Consider the following 20,307-nt stretch of genomic DNA (forward strand, 5'->3'; position numbering starts at 1 on the left):
TTCATAATGTCAGGGGAGAGGGACCCATGCTGTAATAGTGTGTACATATAATGCACACAAAGATGAGTCCAGTCAATCTTCTACTATTTTTCCCGGAAACATACCATACAATTGCTTGGAAAAAATTAAATTGATTGATGATTAACATCATGGATGAAACGGGGATTTTAAGTGTAGTCACACCTCCCAGGATTTTTAATTTTTTTTATATTTTAGACTTTTTCTTTATATTTTGTATTAATTATCTTAGTTCGCAACCCTAAACTTTTATAATTCCGTACTCTTTAAATTTGTTAATATAATTCTTAAGTTAACACAGGTAAATTTCTGCTTCCATACTGATTATGATGGTTACTATTATTCCAAAGGAAAATACATTTCCACACCCAGAGAAAACCTCAATGGTTCTTATTGTTCCATATTGCTGATTACAACTGTTACAGCTAAAGTTAATACTAAGCTTTACAAGCAGCTACACCTAGACTAGAGCGGCTCACTTTCATCCAACTCAAAATTGTCTTCAAACTCAACAGGCTTCATTACAAGGTCCAATTCCAAGTTCTGGGAAGTGATTTCATAGCTTGAATACACATTAGACACCACATCCCCATAATCGGCACCGATTATATCCTTCCACATGATAACAGAACCCAAGTCCGTGAGACCACTCGTCGTCGTCGTCGTCTCTTCCTTGACTTCCTGCTTCGTCGTTGTAGTGCTGGATGGGATGTCGGAGTTGACAAAAGTGACCATCTTGTGAGACTGCCAGGATTCGGAATCACTGATGATTTGGGGAGCCTTGAATGAGTCTGGTCTGCATGTATGGTTTCCGATGTAGGTGATCTGATACATTTGGGAACCATCGTCCATTCTTTGGACTTGTTTAGTGGCCTTACAACCTTGATCGTATTTACGAGTGCACCTGAAGTAGCCCCTGTTTCATGATAATTTGTAACACTCGATTAGCTTCCTTTTATTACAAACAAGAATAATTTTTGGAACAAATTATAAAACAGTGAATACCTTGGGTGTTCAGAATTCAAAATATGCTTTTGTCCATATTTCCTCCACGCATGATCATCTTCAACAGTTGCAGAAACTACAGTCCGAGTCTGTTCAGCTTTCCTGCAACCAAAACACATCCCTTTAACATTCCGTACAATCTATGTATGAACATCCAATACTTGAAACGGATTTTTATTACCTTCTTTTATAACAGCCCCTCTTTTCCGTGGAGACGGGTCTCTTCTTACAACAAGGGGAATCATAGTAGGAAATTGCTTGATTCTGAGCAACCTCAACAGATTCAGCCCCAGTCAGCAAGGAGATCGAGTGATCAAAAGATGTGAAGATCTGATGCACAAGCTCCTGAGCCGAGAGACGCCCACTTTTTTCAGAGGAATTGTGCAAAAGAATCTGAAGCTGGGTAGCACAGTCTTTACCATTAACAAGTTCTTCTATCACCCTTTTCTTATTGCTCCACACACTTCCCATAACTGTCGGCCGATAAACGTACAAACCAGTTCTGCTTTGCTTACACTTGTACATACATATACACACACATATATATATAAAAAAGAAGAGATAATATTTTAAAGACGGGAAAAGATAGAGAAGAGGAAGAGGAAGGGGAGAAGCAAAGTAAAGGAAATTGTAAGGAAAGGGGAGTGAGGTGGGAAAAGTAATAGTCTTTCTCATTAATGATGAAAAAGCAAGCTGACGTTTGTACATCATAGATTAGAACTTGGAAACAATAATATCATTTGGTCTTTTAAATAATTTGGCCTGCATTAAACATTGTGGATAACTTTACTCAATTAGTCTTACAAATTAAGGTTATCCTTGGTCACACAAACTTAAATCATAAACAGCTGAATTGGTTTGGGTGGAAGTCAATGGACTACTGAGCCACCTTCCATGATTTTTCCGTTGTTTCTAGGGGTTCATTTCTTCCAACTGCCTGTCTGCCTGGCTTAAAACTAGAAAGGGATATATCTGATTTCTTTTGAAGTTGGAAAGGGATAGGTCAAATTTTGGTTATGTTCCACTGTGTTAAAATTTAGGAGTATTTGATCTCTAAGGGAACGTTTGATTCACGGAATGTAAGATTACCAATGGGGGAATAAAAGATTATCAGAGAATATGATTACGGAGAATGATGTATTTTGTATTTGGTTGGTTTAGTAGGAATGTAAGATTTCCGTGTTTGGTTAAAGGAATAAAAGATTATTTGAATGTATATTTAACCAAATTGTCCTTATTATATATATTTTTTAACAAGTTGAATTCTACTATAATATTACTATAAGATATTTATATATTTTCTTTAAAAAAAATAAATTCATAAAATTTATATAATTTTTTTACAAAATTAAAAATATAAAAAGGTTTAATGAAAGGGTAAAATTTTATTTTAACCCCTGAACTTCATATAAAATTTTAATTATAGACTTTTTTTTTGTAAATCTAAAATAGTTTAAGCATAAATTTGTAATTTAACCTTCGTAGAATTTTTATTATTCAATGACAGAAGAAATATATTTTTGAAAAAATAATTAAGGGCATTTTAGTCCAAAACGCCGGTAATTCAACAATACCTAAGGGAATGGGGTAATGACATTCCTGGTAATATACCCCAAAAAATTGGTAATAAAATATTATCGGGAATGAGATTACCGGCCAACCAAAAGGGGGAATGTGGATTCCATTCCCCGGTAATTTCACATACCCTGAACCAAACATGTCCTAAAGAGAATAAAACTATCTTTAACCACTAAAATTACATGACAGATTCAAAAATAAATTTGTAATATTACAGTAAAACTTCATGTCTTGATCAATGACACACGAAAAGTTAAAAAAAAATAGAAATCAATATTAAGAATCTTGGCTAATTTTATATTTAGATTTCATAATTTTTAAATATATTTCATGTAAATATTTATAAAATAAATATTTATACTTAATTTAATTTGTTTAGACTTACCATGAGAGTAAAGGTTTTATTGGAAAATTATATATAAGGAAAAAATAATAACTAAAATTTCATTAACATTTTTAAATTATTAAAAAAATGTTTCTCCATATTTTTTGTTTTTATTTTATTTTATTCCATTAAAAAATTATTCAATCGTGAGATGTATAAATAAAAAGTGTAAACACCATCTTACGTTGTTTTTATATACTCATTTTTAAATTGTAAATCTAGTTATCGTTATAACTTTAATGTTTTATATTAAAACATTTACTTTTTCAGATGTATTAAGACTAAATTTCTTTTTATAAAAGAAATATTAACATCAACTTTTTATATAATATAGAAATTTGTAATAAACTTTAATTGAATATTTATAGCTAATAAGTAATAACACAAAAACAACGTTAAAGCACATGGGCTGGCCTTGGCCGTACATAAAATTTTGAAATTCGAGCTGCAATCTTAACAATCAAAATGATAATATATTATTTAGTTCTAAATATAACTAGAAATATTCGCACTAATAAACTTAATTTAGTAGTTAAACGAATCGTTGTTATTTTTAAAAGTCACGAGTTCGAACACTAGTGACTGTAATAGGGTGATTGAGTGTTATTTTCAAATGATTAAGAGTATTTAGAACATGTATTATTTTATAATCACTTTAATTTAATAAAAAAATTAAAATCTTTTAAAAATAAATGAGAGATATAGGAGAGAAAATAGAGATAGATGTATACATAGTTATTGCTATATTTGATGAATACATGAACCTCATATATATATATAGGGGTGAAGAATGCTATCTAATAATTATGATACATGTGAAGAGTTAAGTGTTTTGGCATTTCATCTTCTCAATTAATTGAAGAATGCTAAAAGCCACACTAACTAATAGGGGTAATAATGGCATCCACGTAAAATATTCATAACACTCCCTCTTGTATGCCTATTATCAAATTGTGTCTCGTTAAAACTTTACAAGGAAAAACCCAGTGAGACAAAAACCTAGTGAAAGAAAAGAGTACATAATTATACGCTTGAGATGTTGGCTCATTAAAAACCTTACCTTGAAAACCCAGTGGGATAAAACCAAGGTTAAGGGAAAAAGAGTACAACGCGTATTTACTCCCCCTAATGGCTACATCACTTGATATCTCTAAGGTGACACATTCCAATGTAATGTAATAACTTCTGAAACACAGATACAGGAAGCGCCTTAGTGAATAAAACTACCAAATTCTCACTTGAATCGTTCTTATTAACCTTTATCTCTTTAAGTTTATGAAGGTCATGAGTGAAGAAGAATTTAGGTGCAATGTGTTTTGTTCTATCACCTTTGATGTACCCACTCTTGAATTATTCAATGCATATAGTATTATCTTCAAACAAGATAGTTGCAACTTCTTTCCCATATGATAAACCACATTTATTTCGTATGTGATGAATCATAGATCTTAGCCATACATATTCACGACTAGCTTCATGGATTGCTAAGATTTCTGAATTATTAGAAGAGGTTGTTGCAATCATTTGCTTCATGGAGCATCAAGACATTGTTTTACCACCATATGTAAAAACATATTCAGTCTGTGATTTACCATTATGAGTATCTGACATAAATCTTGCACCTGGAAAACCAATCAACTCTGTTTTGGATTTATTATGGAAAAATAGACCCATGTCTTTTGTAACTTGGAGATAACGAAATACTTACTTAACTTCAGTCCAATGTCTTTGAGTTAGGCATGAATTAAATCTTGCTAGAAATTTATAAAAAAATTTATATATCAGGTAGGGAATGACTAGTAATATACTTCAATGCCCCAATTGCACTGAGATATGATACTTCGGGACCAAGAAAAACTTCATCATCTTCCTAAGGACAGAAAGGATCTTTAATCGGTTCAAGTGCTCTTACAACCATTGGGGTAGTCACTGGATGTGCCTTATCCATATCAAATCGATTTAGCACTTTTTCTATATACGTTGATTGATGCACAAGGATTCTATGTTTTAGGTGTTCAATTTGTAACCCCAAACAAAATTTCATTTTTCCAAGGTCTTTCATCTCGAATTCTTTCTTCAAACAATTAATTGTATTTTGACTCTCTTCAGGAGTTCCAATGATATTTAAATCATCAATATATACTACAATAATAGTGTATCTAGTTCCATACTTCCTAATAAAAATGCATGAGCATTGTATCATTATTATAACATTCTTTTAACAAAAAATCGCTTAGGCGATTATACCACATACATCTAGATTGTTTCAGTCCATAGAGGAATCTATTCAATTTGATTGAATAATGTTCTCGAGAATCGATATTCTCTACTTCTGGCAGTTTAATTTCCTTAGGAAGTTTCACGTAAATGTTAGTATCCAGTGGGCCATACAAATAAGCTGTTACTTTATCCATTAGGAGTAAATCAATACCTTCTCTTATAGCCAGACTTATAAAAAATCTAAATGTAGTTGAATCCACCACAGGAGAATATGTCTCCTAATAATCAATTTTAGGACTTTGAGAAAATCTTATGCAACCAAACATGTTTTATATCTTATAATTTCTCTTTTTTTCATTTCTTTTACGCACAAAGACCCATTTGTATCCCACTGGTTTCACACCTGCAGGTGTACGAATGACTGGTCCAAACATTTCTCTTTTCACTAGTGATTTCAATTCAGTTTTTTCCATTTTTTCCAATCATCTCTTTGTCTACATTCCTCAAATGATTTTGGTTCATGATCCTCTTTTTAATTCATAACATTTAATGCTACATTTCATGCAAAAACATCATCGAAGTCGATTTGATTTCGGTTCCATTTAATACCACTCATGACACAATCAATAAGGATCTCTTCATTTTCAGGTATTTGAGTTTCTTCTGAAACTATTTTCCTAGTCATGTTTAAATTTTCTTCTGGAGATCTTAGTAAAACCATTGTTTCCTCGATTTGACCATCATTATTCTTTGCTCCTTTTCTTTTTCGAGGATTCTTATCTTTGGAACCAATTGGTCTACCACACTTCAAGTGTGCATTAGACCCATTAGTAACTAGAAGTTGTCCTTCTGGGACGTCATGTTTTATTAGAGCATTCACAGCTGGTATATGTGACTTAGTCACTCTCTTTGGGTCAATAAATGCGTCTGGAAATTTATTAGCTAAACTATGCAAAAGAATAATCTTTTGAACTTCTAATTCACATTACCTAGTACAAGGATCAAGATGAGACAATGATAGTTCTTTCCAACTTATTTCTTTTACCAGCTGTTTGATCTCTCCCCCTAATGCTGGAAAAACTGACTCATCAAAATGACAATCGGCAAAACGAGCAGTAAATAAATCCCCAATAGATGATCCTAGATATTTAATTATAGAATTAAATCCAACAAATATACCCAATCTTCTTTGAGAATCCATCTTAGTTCTGTATGGTGGAGCAACTGGAAAATATACGGCACATCCAAAAGATCTTAGATGGGATATATTTGATTCCTGACCATGAGCCATTTACAATGGTAAGATTTTATGATAACTTGTTGGTCTAATACGAATTAATAGCGTTGTATATAAAATTTCATGCCACAAGCAATGATTGAGAGTTTAGACTTCATGAGTAATGGTTTTGCTATCAATTGAAGTCGCTTAATTAAAGATTCTGCTATACCATTTTGTGTATGAACATTAAACACTTATTCCTATGGACATGCAATAGTCATTAAAAGATTGAGAAGTAAATTCTCCAGCATTGTCAATACACATTGTCTTAATAGGAAAATTTGGAAAATGGGCTAACAATAGATTCAATTGAGCATATCCTCGCATGCCAGATTGTGAGTTGATAACAAAGATACATGGGACAATCTAGTCGATGCATCGATTAAAACCACAAAGTACCTAAATAGTCCGCATAGGGGATGTATAGGTCTACATATATGCTTTTTGTAACACCCTAAACTAATACGACATATAATCACCCGATCCGGATGCCACACGAAACCACTGGAGTGGTTGACCAACTTTTTCTCTTCTACTTCTCTAACTTTAAGGAAACCATTTTAATAAAACCAACCATAAAATAATATAATAAAAACTTGTTACATCAGAGAGCTCTTAAAATAAATAAATAAATACTTTTCAAAAATATACAAACTCGCTCATAACTGACTTTACAACTTAATACATTACAACTGGGTTTATGAATATACATGCACTTTAAGAAACTAGATGATGTGCTTTGCTCTGCAATAGATCTGGACCTCAGTCACTCTAATTCTTCTCGAACTAGCTGATCTAATAAGCTGCCAACGAAAACATATGAAGGCTGGGCTAACTAGCTTATTGCCACACTAACAACTATATCATACTAATTGTACATCACTAAAATGCCCAAGCTATCAAGTTTGCTGCTATCTGGTCTACTGATCTGTTCTATTCTGCTTAGCTTTAGTGAGTATACTCGTATACTCACTCTCTGCTCTATGGTATACATCATGGTGTAGCTGAGAGTTCTTCATCTCGGAGCTCACATACCCCTCTAATCTACCAAGAATGTGGCCCCGAAATCTCTACATCAAACACCACACTCTCAACTAGCCCACTCCTTGAGTGTTGGACCTTGAGCCCAAACTAGTCAGCTTAAAGTGCCTTGCGCACTACCTAAGGATATTCGGACTGAATCTATACTTTCGACTCTGCTATTTTTTCTAAAGGAACTCAGGTGTCCTGGTCATTTCCCAAGCGTTTAAACAAGGCTTGTCTTATTTGATCCTACTTTATTTTCGTTTTTATGTTTGAATTAAACAATACTACTATTCTCACTTATAGTCTTATTTAAGAGTAATTATAAACTTTTGGGAAACCACATTTACTTCTATATTTTCTCTTAACTTAAAGCTCATTTCCTATCATTGGTATCGATACCGGCATTGCAATATTGATACATTCGCTTGCCTCTACACTTACTCATGCTTTAAAGCTCAAACCATACCCTTGGTATAGATACCGACCTTACATTATCAATGTAAAACCTAAAAACCTTGTAATTATACCTATACAGATTTTAGATGTCACCTGAATTTCATTAAATATTTTCCCATTCAAAATGATTTAAAGATTTATTTTCTTAAAATGGTAACTGATAATATAAAAATATTGTATCACATCAAACTATCACATACTATTTAAAACATATATTAGTATGGATTTATGCTATCCATACTGTAATAAAGTAAAACAGTTTAGTTTAGTCATTATAAACCAGTTCCAAAATAGTTCAACAGAGCAACTAGGACATTGATAAGTATATACCACTAACTGAATCAAAATCACATCATAGGATATCTTACAGATATGTAAATATATTCCTCGATGCTTGATGTTGCTCTGAACTCTTTACTCTACTATTGGCTTTACACCTACGCGTGAAAATCATCACACGCAAAGTATATACTTAGTGAGGCAATTAAAACAATAAATAGTGCAATACAACTCATGCATGAAATTTAATGTCATATTCAAAATGTCATAAGATCACATTACCTGCATGTCCAATATTTTACCGTAATCAAAACAATATGATATAAATATTAACAATTTTACCAATAGCTATAGCCCACAAGTAAACTTATGAAGACCCTAGGTATTCGAGTAAAATATATGCACCGTAGTGCTAAACCTGCACTAAGCTTACACTATAGTGCTAATCTGGATATGATACATAAGGTCGTACCCACCACCTACACTAGGTTTACACTCTAGTGCTAATCCGGATATAAACATGCACTTAGTGTCCTTACACACTAGTGCTAATATAAACCTGCAGCTACTATACTCTATGACATGCCAATTATACCTTGTCCTTCAACGACTTACTTGGGCATATAGTCTAATTCATTCATCCATGGTATCATATAACCATATATTTCATATTAGGGCATTTTATACCCAAAATAACATTCATGGTAAAATATTACATGATTCATGATCAATGCATCATAATTTCACACTGTGACATATCAATGTCATATCGAAGTTATAAAAATGACATAATATCATGTTGATATAAACAAGGTCGACTTATTGCGAGTATTCCATATGATGTATAAAACATCTATGTACAATGTCATGCATGTATTGCACTCACCTTGACACTTTATATACCCAAAAGATGTGCCTCACTACGATCTACAATAAACCCTTTTATATTTGACTTGCTTCGATCACAAATCAATCATAATCTGTAGAAATCACAAATTCATAACAATACATATATTAGTATTGTACTAACATAAACACATCCCCAAAACAAAATCCATAACATAATTAAAACTCATTTTCTACCAAAATACTTAACACTTAATAATTCCTTTTAACATTGGCACCAACTTTTCTAATTTATACAAAATGGTCCTTCACTATTTTATCATTTAGATTCTTAATACAAAATTTCAGAATAGAAATTATTACCATTCAAATGCTTTTACAAAGGCATAATTACATTTAAGCACCCCAACTATGCGAATGTTGAACTTAAATCACCAATCTTTTCAAACTTCCAAAATGGTCACATTTCACATCTAAACACTCATTTCAATTCCAAAATAGTAATTTCCAATCTTTTCAAACAACCCATGGCTGAATGCTTTAAACTTAGAAACTAAGTTTTCATGATTTTGCTCAATTTTGATTCGATTCAAGCATGAAATCAACTTCTAATCAACATTACAACATATCTATAATAAAATCCCTAATCAACTCTCATCAAAACACCAAGTTCTATAATTTCTTCATTTGACCGAAAATTATAGAATCATTTCTAAGAAGTTTGAACATGTTTTAATCATAATTCATGCTTGAAAATGAATCTAGAACCTCAAAAACATCAATATTCATCATCAATTTCATGAATCCTAGTATGAAAATAAACCCTAAAATTTGGGATCTTTAAAATTAAGCAAGTTGAGCAAGTATAATTGGTACCAAAAGATAGCGTTTCTCGACTAGATCACTTTCCTATTTCACGGTATAACTTGAATTTCATAGGAAATGGCTTAAAAATGGAAAACAAAAATTTTTCCTTACCTTAAGCAAACTCACGGCAATGGAGAAGATGATGAACAACTTTGGCATGAAATTTAGATATTTTCATGCTAAATTTACCTTTAATTTACCTTAAATTCATTAAATTAGGAAAATTCAAATTTACCCTTAATGAAACTTCATAATTACCATTAAACCAAGACACCTAACCTTATCATCTTCCAAACCAAAACAACTAAACCTTATCATCTTCCATAAGTCAAAGATGAACAAATAAGATCTTTGTTTACCGATTTGCCGTTGTTTTTTCCCAAAAAATACAATCTTGCCACTTTATTCCAACTGTCCAAAATAAACATAGAATTAAACCCTTAAATCTAAAGATTTATATTATTTTCCAACATTTAAAAATGTGAAAATAATATTTTTAGGTTTAATTTATCATCCTTCAAATTTTCCTGAATTTTCTATTCGATCCGATTTACCGAATTTTTCCTCAACTTCTTTGCTCTATAACTTTTATTACAAATATCATATTAAAATTATGATTCCCATAGAAACGATATTCTTAAAATAAACTATTTATTTGCAAGGCCAAAATGTCACTTTTTAAAATTACAATTATGGTCCCTAAACTTTTTTAAAGTTTATACTTTAGTCATTAAACTTTTAAAATTTTTATTTTGGTCAGTATCTAAATTTTGGGGTATTACAATCAATACCCTACCTAAGGTATCAATACCCCTACAACTATTTCATCCATTTTAACCCAACTTTAAACACCTTCTATAGTACTTATTCTAGTGTTTTATACATATACGATTCCATTTCTGGTCATACTATGGGTCTAGGGCCTCCCGGGTAACGTTTTGGCTAAAACATACGGAAAATATCGATACTAGCCCAAGAGTATGGATACTCGCATAAAAGTTTCAATACTTTATATAAGTACCTATACTTTTAAACATTATGTTCTGCCCAGTTTCAGAACTTCCTGGGAGTTTCGAAACTATGACTTAAAGTTTCGATACTTTTGCCTAAAAACTCATGAATTTTCCCAAAACAAAGAACAAGTATCGATACTATCTCTATAGTATCGATACTCTACCGGAAGAAGTCATAAAACACAAATGAAAATGTTATATTTCAATCCCAAATACCCTAGTGAGGTCCCCAAACATTCTTTAAAGTCTTATATGAGTACAAGGAGCATAAATAAGGCTTTATATCATGCTTATAACATAAATCATGTAATCTACCATTAAACTATACTCAACAAGCTTTAACCATAATTCTAAAGCTAAAATCTTAACTGTTTAGCTAAAGCTCATTTCTAATGATCTACAACTGATATGAGGAAGTTGTAAGTGTGTTATATGCCTTATTGGTTGCTAAACTCCTCTTGAATCAACTAGGATTCACCTTATCTTCATCATTTGCTTTAAAACTCTTTTTCACCTCTTTAACTAAACTAAGTAAGGAAATGTATTACTACTCAAACAGGGGTTAGATTAATCTTAAATACAGATCTTACAACTCAAATCGTCCCAAAAACAAGCTTAAAACACTAGATTTCTCTCAACTCCCAAAACCCCATTTTCTAAAATCTTACCCAAAACTAAATATTAAGGGCTTGAAATGAAGCTTAAGGGATGAGGAATATGATTCTTACCTTGGTTTCTTCAAACTATGTTTGGGATTCAATAAACTTCCATCTTTTTATTTTCTCTTGGAAATGAAAAAGAAAGGAGAAAAGAAGAGGAAAGATATGAGATATTTTTGGTGGAAAGTTCCCGTGAAATCTAGCTAAATAAGGGGTTTATAACCTTTAAACTCAACTATGGGTAAACTACATTTCTAGTCCCTCTCCTTTTTATCCCTACTTAAAACCATCACTTACCCTTAACTCTTGGGCCTTACTTAAGCCCAATACCTATATAAATTGGTCAAACTATCTTGGGAAGTCTAATTTACTTGACTTAAATGTATCGAGTTGACCCAAACTACTGAACCAAGTTTTGGGGCATTACACCCTTGAATTCATTCCAGAAAAGTAATTAATTCATAATTTATCTTAGTAGGTGATGACCTAATTATCAACTTGCCTAGGGAACATTGGGCACATGAGAAATTATTTTAAAGAATCTGTTGGCTCTTCAATGAATGTCCACATGAACTTTCGATTATTTTTTGCATCATAATTAAACTGGGATGGCCTAACTGGTCATGCCAAACAATAAAGTTATCAGTAAACTTCTGTTTTACTATAGGGTTTATGTTGAATTGATCTTTGAGTAGTACAAACCAATAGAGAATGTAGGCAACTTTTCAAGAACTAGTTTATTGCCTTGAGTAATTCTCTTAATTTGAAGAAATCCATGATTTCCTTCACTTATAGTCTAAATATGATAACCATTTTGGCAAATATCTTTAAAACTCAATAAATTTCTTTGAGACTTAGGGGAATATAATGCATCAATGATTTCAAACTTTGTTCCCCTTGGCAATATTATATTTGCTCTTCCAGAGCCTTCTACAATGTTTGTATTACCAGATATAGTGCTCACACTTCCTTCTTTTATTATTAAGTAAGAAAAATATCTCTTATCTTTGAGTATGGTGTGAGTAGTTACATAGTCTGCTAGGCATAAATCTTCCTCATTCAATGTTAATTGCCTTTGAGATGTATTCATAATTTTCTTAAAATAAATAAAAAAATAACCACAAAAACAATTATAATGTTCAAAACATATATCCAAATCCAAATAGTACAATAAAATGTATCATAAAAGTAATAACAAATTGTCTCTCGAAACATAAAACATAGTAATAAAGTCTATAAATTATAACCTAGATAATTAAAAATAAACATAAGCTAATAGAGTTTAGTGCTCATGTATTTGTGCTAATAACGTCTTTTAAAATAAAGGAGTGGTATGGGAGAGAAAATAGAGATAAATGTATTATACTTATTTCTATATTTGATGAATACATAAACCCTAAATATATAGGGGCAAGGAATGATCTCTAAAAATTATGATACATGTGAATAGTCAAGTCCTTTGACATTTCATCTTCTCAATTAATTGAAGAATGCTAAAAGCCACATTAACTAATAGGGGTAATAATGAGATCCATATAATATATTCATAACATAAAAATATTTATAATAAAATTTTATTTGTATATTTTTTTGTTACACAAATGACCTCTCGATTATAGGATGTTACTTTATTAAGTTCATCGACTATTAAAATTACAAAATGATCCCAACTATAAGATGTTGCTTTTTTGAGTTCTTCAACTATTAAAAGTTACAAAATGGTCACCCGACTATTTGTAACCCCTATACCAGGTCTAGACGTTAATGTCGAACCTTGAAAGTCACATTGATTACCAGAATGATCAAAATATCATTTCAAAAATTTTAATGAACATGAAATCTGATTTTCAAATAAATTATTTATTTATCAAGTCTTTATCAAAAAATAATTTAACAAAATGTAATTAAAAATCTGAGACTCTCTAACATCTTGAAATATATGAAATGGAGAAAGAAGTGGATGAACTATATAACTCAATGCGGTTAAAATGCGCTAATAAACATAATATTTAAAAAATCAAACAAGAAAACACATCCAATTCAGAAATATAAATAAACCAGAATGAAGAGACGAGTTAGTAAGCTCCTAACTACCCAATTATCCACTAAAGTTCATAGGTCGAGTTTCCCAAAACCCATATTCAATCGAACACCAAACATGATGTGATGAATCGCATAAAAAGGAATGGCGACCACTAAAATTTAGAAAAATAGTTTGTGAGAATCATGTCATAAATACACCACCGGGGGCATTAAATTGCTAAAATAGGATTGATGGACCACTAAGCTTCCTCCTTCACATCCCAACCCATGAAACTACAAATGTGACATATTACATGACTATGCACAAATACGAATAGTCACATTTCAAAAAACATTTACGGTTATTTTATAAACATATTGTTCAAACATCTCTCGGATTATTCAGAAATACATGGTTCGGACAACTCACAGGCAATTCAAAAACAAGTATAATAACAAAATTAATAAATTATGCAGTTTAGAACGTGCGGGGTTTCTAAAGGCTTTGCAATGTGGCAGAGGATATAATTTTTAGGGTAAACTATGCATTTATCATTTAAATTATCAGTTTTAGTCTGTTTTAATACTTAAAATTTTAATTTTTTAAAAACATATCTAACGTTTGATTTTTGTTTCATTTTAGTACCCCTCCGTTAAAAACTTAGCGTTTAGTACGTAAACTATCAGTTTCAGTCCGTTTTAGTACCTAAACCTTCAAAAAAAAAAACAAAACCTAACATTAAATTTTGAACGGTATACTAAAATGAAACAAAAACTAAACTTTATGTATGGTTTTGAAAAAATTAAAAGTATAGATACTAAAACATACAAAAATTGATAGTTTAAGTACTAGATGTATAATTAACCCTAATTTTTAAGATATCTAGGTTTCTATAAGTATTTTAAATATAAGTATAAATAAAACAATAAATTAAAACCCTATATGATAATAATGAAGAGATAAGAATTTTATTTCAAATCAAATTTTAAAACCGGTGCTATTGATGAAAAAAATTCATTTAAACTAAATTGGTGAAACTATAAAGCAAGTCACTCAACTTTCTATGGATTTAAAAAAATATTCTTAAACTTCACATTGCATCAATTTAATGCAAAATTTAAAATTAAAGAAAAGATTATTGAAATTGAAAATTTTAAAATTTTCACTCAAACAATTAACCCATAATTTGAGGTGTGACACTATTCATATGTTTCAAACTCATCTTTTTCTGTTAAAAATTGATGGCCGTGTGAGTTAGACGTTAATCTATTGTCTAGGATATGATAAAATATGATCCCATAATCATTTGAGTTGTATAGTAATTTGAGATTCCAATATCAGATTTTATCATATCCTAGTCAGCAAATTAATGTCCAGTTCATAATGTCATCAAGTTTTAACATAAGAGAATGAGTTTGGAATATATGAAGAGTCAAGTGACTATTTGTTACTTTTAATAGTTGAGAGACTTAACACAACAACGCCCTATAGTTAGGGACAATTTTATAACTTTTAATAGTCTGGACTTAATAAAGTAACACCATATAATTATATAATCATTTTGTAACTTTTAATAGTCGAGAGACTCAACGAATTATTACCTTATAATTGGGGGACCATTTGTATGCTTTACCCTTAATTTTTTTTATATATAAAATACCTTAAGTATTAAACTTTTTAGAATGTTCATAGTCTTTTACAATATAAATGTTTCTTGGGTCAAGCCTAGCGTAATATATGGTGAAACCATTCTCTTTACTTATAGGATTAAAATGGTTTGAGACTTTTTTTCGAATATATATTTATTTTATATTTATTCTAGATTAATACAATAAATCGCATAATTTGGTGGAAGTAAACAAATTGAGTTAATTGATTTTTCGAATATAGTAATATCCATATTGCATGTTTTTATAATTATTTATTTGTAATATCATTAATTTTATTTTATAATATTTTTAAACTCATAAAATTTCAATATCTTATTTTTAAAAAAATAATTATTTATCTAAATAAAATAATCACACATTTCAAAATGCCAGCATTTATAAAAGCTTGAAAATTTTAAAAATTTTCATCTAAACATACCATTAGACAAAAAAGTAAAGCAATTTGTAATGAACGAAGGAAAACCATTCGTTTTTTAATTATATTATAAAAATCGAATGACAATAAAAATGGGTGAACTACTCCAAATACCACTCACCTTTATGTGTTGACTCGAAAATACCATTGACGTTTCAATTTTGCCAATTTAATAACTGAAGTTTATGTTTTCCTCCAATGTAGCCACCTCGTCGTTAATCCGTTAACGGATTGCTGACAAGGCATGGATGGACCGTAACGATGATGACATGGACGACGTAGTTTTTATAATGATTGTTGGTATTCAAAAAACGTTGTAGTTTTAACTGTGACTTTTATACTTCCTAAAACCAAATAACCCATTCAATAATCAACCATTATTCCCTAAAAATTAAACTGTTCCCACCCAAACATTAAAAATCTTCAAACAAACGGACGAAAATCTCTTTGTGATTTTGATTTTTGATTTTTCACTGCAAATGGAGAAACGATTCTTGCGATCCAAAGGAAAGATGAGCATGAAATATGGTAAGGATGTTATTTTTTTCCTTTGATTTGAAATCATTTTAGGGTTTTATCTGAAATAAAATATTTCATTTTTTTGTTTTCATTGGGTTTTAAACACACAAAAATCAATTTTGTTTATATTAAATAAGGTTATACATGAAAAATGTAACTCTTTCATTTGTTATTTTCCTTGGTTAATACTCAACCCGAAATATGTTTTTTAGGAATATTTGTTGTTGCATGTTGTTGCATATGAAATAGGGTTTTCATTTGGTAATTTTTGTTGTTGCATGTTGTTGTATATGAAATAGGGTTTTTGTTTTGGGTAATACTCTTTTTATATGTATTGTGATTGTTGCTGCTAAAAAGGTAGTGGTCCAAGTTTTATTTTTTCGAGTTTTTTAATGTGAATGGTGGCCCATGAGTTGGAAAATGATGCTACAAGTTGGGTAAGGGGACCATTACTTTGTCTCGGAGAGAATAACTTATTTTTTTAATTTTTTTACAGGTACAAAATCTGAATAGTTTACCATTGTAAATTCATCTAGTGTGAAGTACACTGGCAAGAATGTAAGTTTTTTATATGTGCTATGTGGATAGTATGTCAATGTTTGAGAAGTATGATATTGTGAAAGAATTAGGTTATTATGGTTTGTGAAAATTGTTTTGGAAACAACCTGGGGGATATTAAGTGTTAAGCCTTTAAGAATTGATTGTGATATTATTAACATGTTAGAACATATGCCCAGGAATAGATAAATACATTTGTACTTGGAAGAATAAACTCCAAACTTTAGGGCATAAACCAATGAGACATTTGTAACTGAAACTCATGAAACTGTTGTAACTAAAACACATGAGACATTTAGGACTGAGATTAACTCTGAAGAAGATACAAAAATATAGCTAATGAAAGTAAATCTTCTAATAGTGGTTTTTAGTATAGTGAAGATGATGTCAGTAATGAAGAAAGGCAAGTACATGATGTACATGTGGGAGTAGCGTTTGAAAAATGGTTTAATAGGTTACACAATAGAGATTAGACAAACAAGATTGTACATGATGATAATGAGACTGATGGAGTAGAGTCATTACATAGTGAAACTCAAAGTGAATTTGAATATGAATAAAATGGTATATTTGGAAAATGTATATGTCCTAAGTTTAACATTGAAACTGATATGGAAAACCCACAGTTTAAAGTTAGGATGATTTTTTGTCATAAGTTGAAGTTGAAAGAGGCTGTCAGGTAGTATGGTATTAATAATAGGGCTGATCTCAAATTCAAAAGAAGTGACAATGTAAGAGTGCATGTTGTTTGCAAGGAAGGGTGTCCATGGTATATTTAGGCATCAAGGGTTGATCGAAGAGAAGATATAAACACCTCATGACAGATTAAGTCTTATGTAGGAGAGCACAATTGTCTGATGAGTTTTAAAAATAACAATGCGACCTATAAGTAGATGGTTATAACATATCTTGAAAAATTTAAGGTTGATCCTAATTACCTGATTGGAGCTTTAACACAAGATGTGTTAGAAGATCATGTGTATGAAGTGTCTTTGAGTAAATGTCTGAGAGCTATGCACTTAGCTCTTGATATGATCCTTCGAAGTTACAAGGCTCAAAGCTTTATAACTATGTTGGAGAAATTAGAGCTTCTAATCCTGGTAGCACAACCATTCTTAAATTGAACAATATGATATTCGAAAGAGTGTACATATGTTTATAAGCATACAAAGAAGGGTTTAAAGTTTGTAGCCCTATAATTAGTATTGATGGTTGTCACCTTAAGGGTTATTATGGAGGTACTCTTTTGGTTGATGTTGGTATTAATGGTAATGACAACATCTATCTAATTGTTTATGTTGTTGTTGAAAGTGATTCTTCATCATCTTGGTATTGGTTTATTTTACTGTTAGCAATTGATTTAGAGATTGCAGCCTCCCATAATATCACATTTATGTCAGACAAGTAAAAGGTAATTATAATTTGCCCCTTACATAATTTTCAAGTTTTTTTTATAGTTTGACTAATACTTTGCTTACTACTTTTTAAGGATTGGTTGAGGTAATGCAACATGTTTTACCATGTGATGAGCATAGGACTTGTGTGAGACATTTGTACTCTAATTTTAGGAATAATGCTCAATTCAAAGGGAAAAATTTAAAGGATACATTGTGGAGGTAGCTCGAGCAACACACAAAAAAAAGTTTGAGGATGCAATGGCTAAACTGAAAGCATTATCACAAGCAACCTTTGATTGGTTGAATGCAAAGGATCCTACCCAATGGTCGAAATCTCATTTCAACTAAAGAAGAAAATATGACATGCTGCTCAACGATTTTTCTGAGTCCTTTAACAAGGTAAAATGATAAAAATAGGAGTAGTTAAATAATTACTTTACTAGATACTAATTGTCAAATTTTGTTTCTATACAAGATGATTCTGGAAGCTTAAGATAAACCAATCATAACTTTACTAGAGATGATCAGGACCAAGATAATGGGGAAAATAGCCATTAAAAAGGAAGTTGCAGAAAATTACACTGGAGGTTTGTGTCCAATAATCAAAAAAAATTGAACTTGCAATTCAACAGTCCACTAGGTATTGTTTATTCATTTATTTCAAATTTATTGTTATTTGACCAATCATAACTTCATCATTTGTTGTGTGTAGGTATTGGCCTACCCATGCTGGATGAGAAAAGTACCAAGTGTCTTATGGACCAGCTAACCAACATACTGCTGATTTCGAAAATCATTCATGTTCATGTAGAAAGTGGGATCTTACTCTATATACCATTTGTAGTTTATGTTCTATTTTTATTCTCATTTGTCTTTGTTAATTTAACCACTTTTATTGCTTTCATTTATAGGAATCTCATGCATACATGTTGTTTTTGTAATGGTGTTTAATAATCAGAGGCCTGAAGCTTATGTGCATAATTGCTATTTAATAAACACACAACAAGATATTTATAGTCACTTCATTGAACCTATGAGAGGGCCTAATCAATGGTTAACTAACACAACTTGTGATCCAGTTATAGCACCAACAATTAGAAGACCACCGGGAATACCAAAGAAAAATATGAGAAACGAAGCAGATGAAACATCAAGGTCTCAAGCTACTATTACCAAGAAAGGTAAGATAATGTACTGCTCCAAGTGTGGTCAACCAGGACACAACCAAAGGATCTACAAAGGGATAGTTGGAGGAAACATGCCACCTAGGCGAACTCATTTCAACACATCAAGAAAATCAAACAAACAAGGGTTCAATCTAGCTAAAGTAGAACAAAACTACAAGTATAAGTTTCTAATTTTCTTTTGTTAATTTAACCGTATATCAGAATTATGTTTCTCATTTTTATACACATGTGAATATTGGTTAGGAGAAGAACTACTACGACCACAACATCATCAAGGGCTACAACACCATCAAATCCATTTGTCTTTGTCCCTACTCCAGGCCACTCATCATATCCAACCAACCATCAAGAAGATGTCACTACCAACCAGCATTTAAGCCAGTCAAGCACTATCACTCAGACTTCCCAAGAAGATTGTCCCAATGTTTTTTACAAAACGACAAAGGATGATGTAGGTTGTTATAGTTTAAGAACTTAGATATTTTGGTTCAATACTTAAGTTGATGAACTATGGTCATTTGAACAGATGTGTTTACTGACTTTGATATTTTGTTTCATATTTTGGTGGGTTTTATAGGTTGAAACTGTTTCAACTTTAGTACTTATGTGCACACCCAGTTTTTGTACACATGTGTTTATTATCAATCACAACTCTATTTAAGTGAATCATTTTGTATACCATTCATGGTGCCATTTTACATTCATTATCTGTTTTTCAAGTATATATATATATATATATATATATATATATATATATATATATATATTGTCAATTTCACATAAATCAAAGGGTGGTATTTTACATCCATTATCATTCACATACAAAATGTTACAAAGTCATCTGAACCCTAAGCCAAATCCAATGATTAATCCTCAAATTATCACCATCAATTTTTTATCCCAAACC

The 20,307-nt window shown here is 31.0% G+C and overlaps 1 protein-coding gene across 1 annotated transcript; it reads right to left on the reverse strand.

The window, feature by feature from the left end:
* Positions 1-336: 336 nt before the first annotated feature.
* Positions 337-1,509, reverse strand: LOC120118476 (WRKY DNA-binding transcription factor 70-like). Its single transcript, XM_039138508.1, has 3 exons — positions 1,205-1,509; positions 1,024-1,125; positions 337-934 (listed from the first exon to the last, which is right to left on the reverse strand). Exons 1-3 carry the CDS (start codon positions 1,492-1,494, stop codon positions 484-486), a joined length of 843 nt encoding a protein of 280 aa, XP_038994439.1. The 5' UTR covers positions 1,495-1,509; the 3' UTR covers positions 337-483.
* Positions 1,510-20,307: the final 18,798 nt, after the last annotated feature.

The sequence above is a fragment of the Hibiscus syriacus genome, unplaced genomic scaffold, assembly GCF_006381635.1.
Source record: "Hibiscus syriacus cultivar Baekdansim isolate YM2019G1 unplaced genomic scaffold, ASM638163v2 tig00110328_pilon, whole genome shotgun sequence".
Classification (NCBI taxonomy): domain Eukaryota; kingdom Viridiplantae; phylum Streptophyta; class Magnoliopsida; order Malvales; family Malvaceae; genus Hibiscus; species Hibiscus syriacus.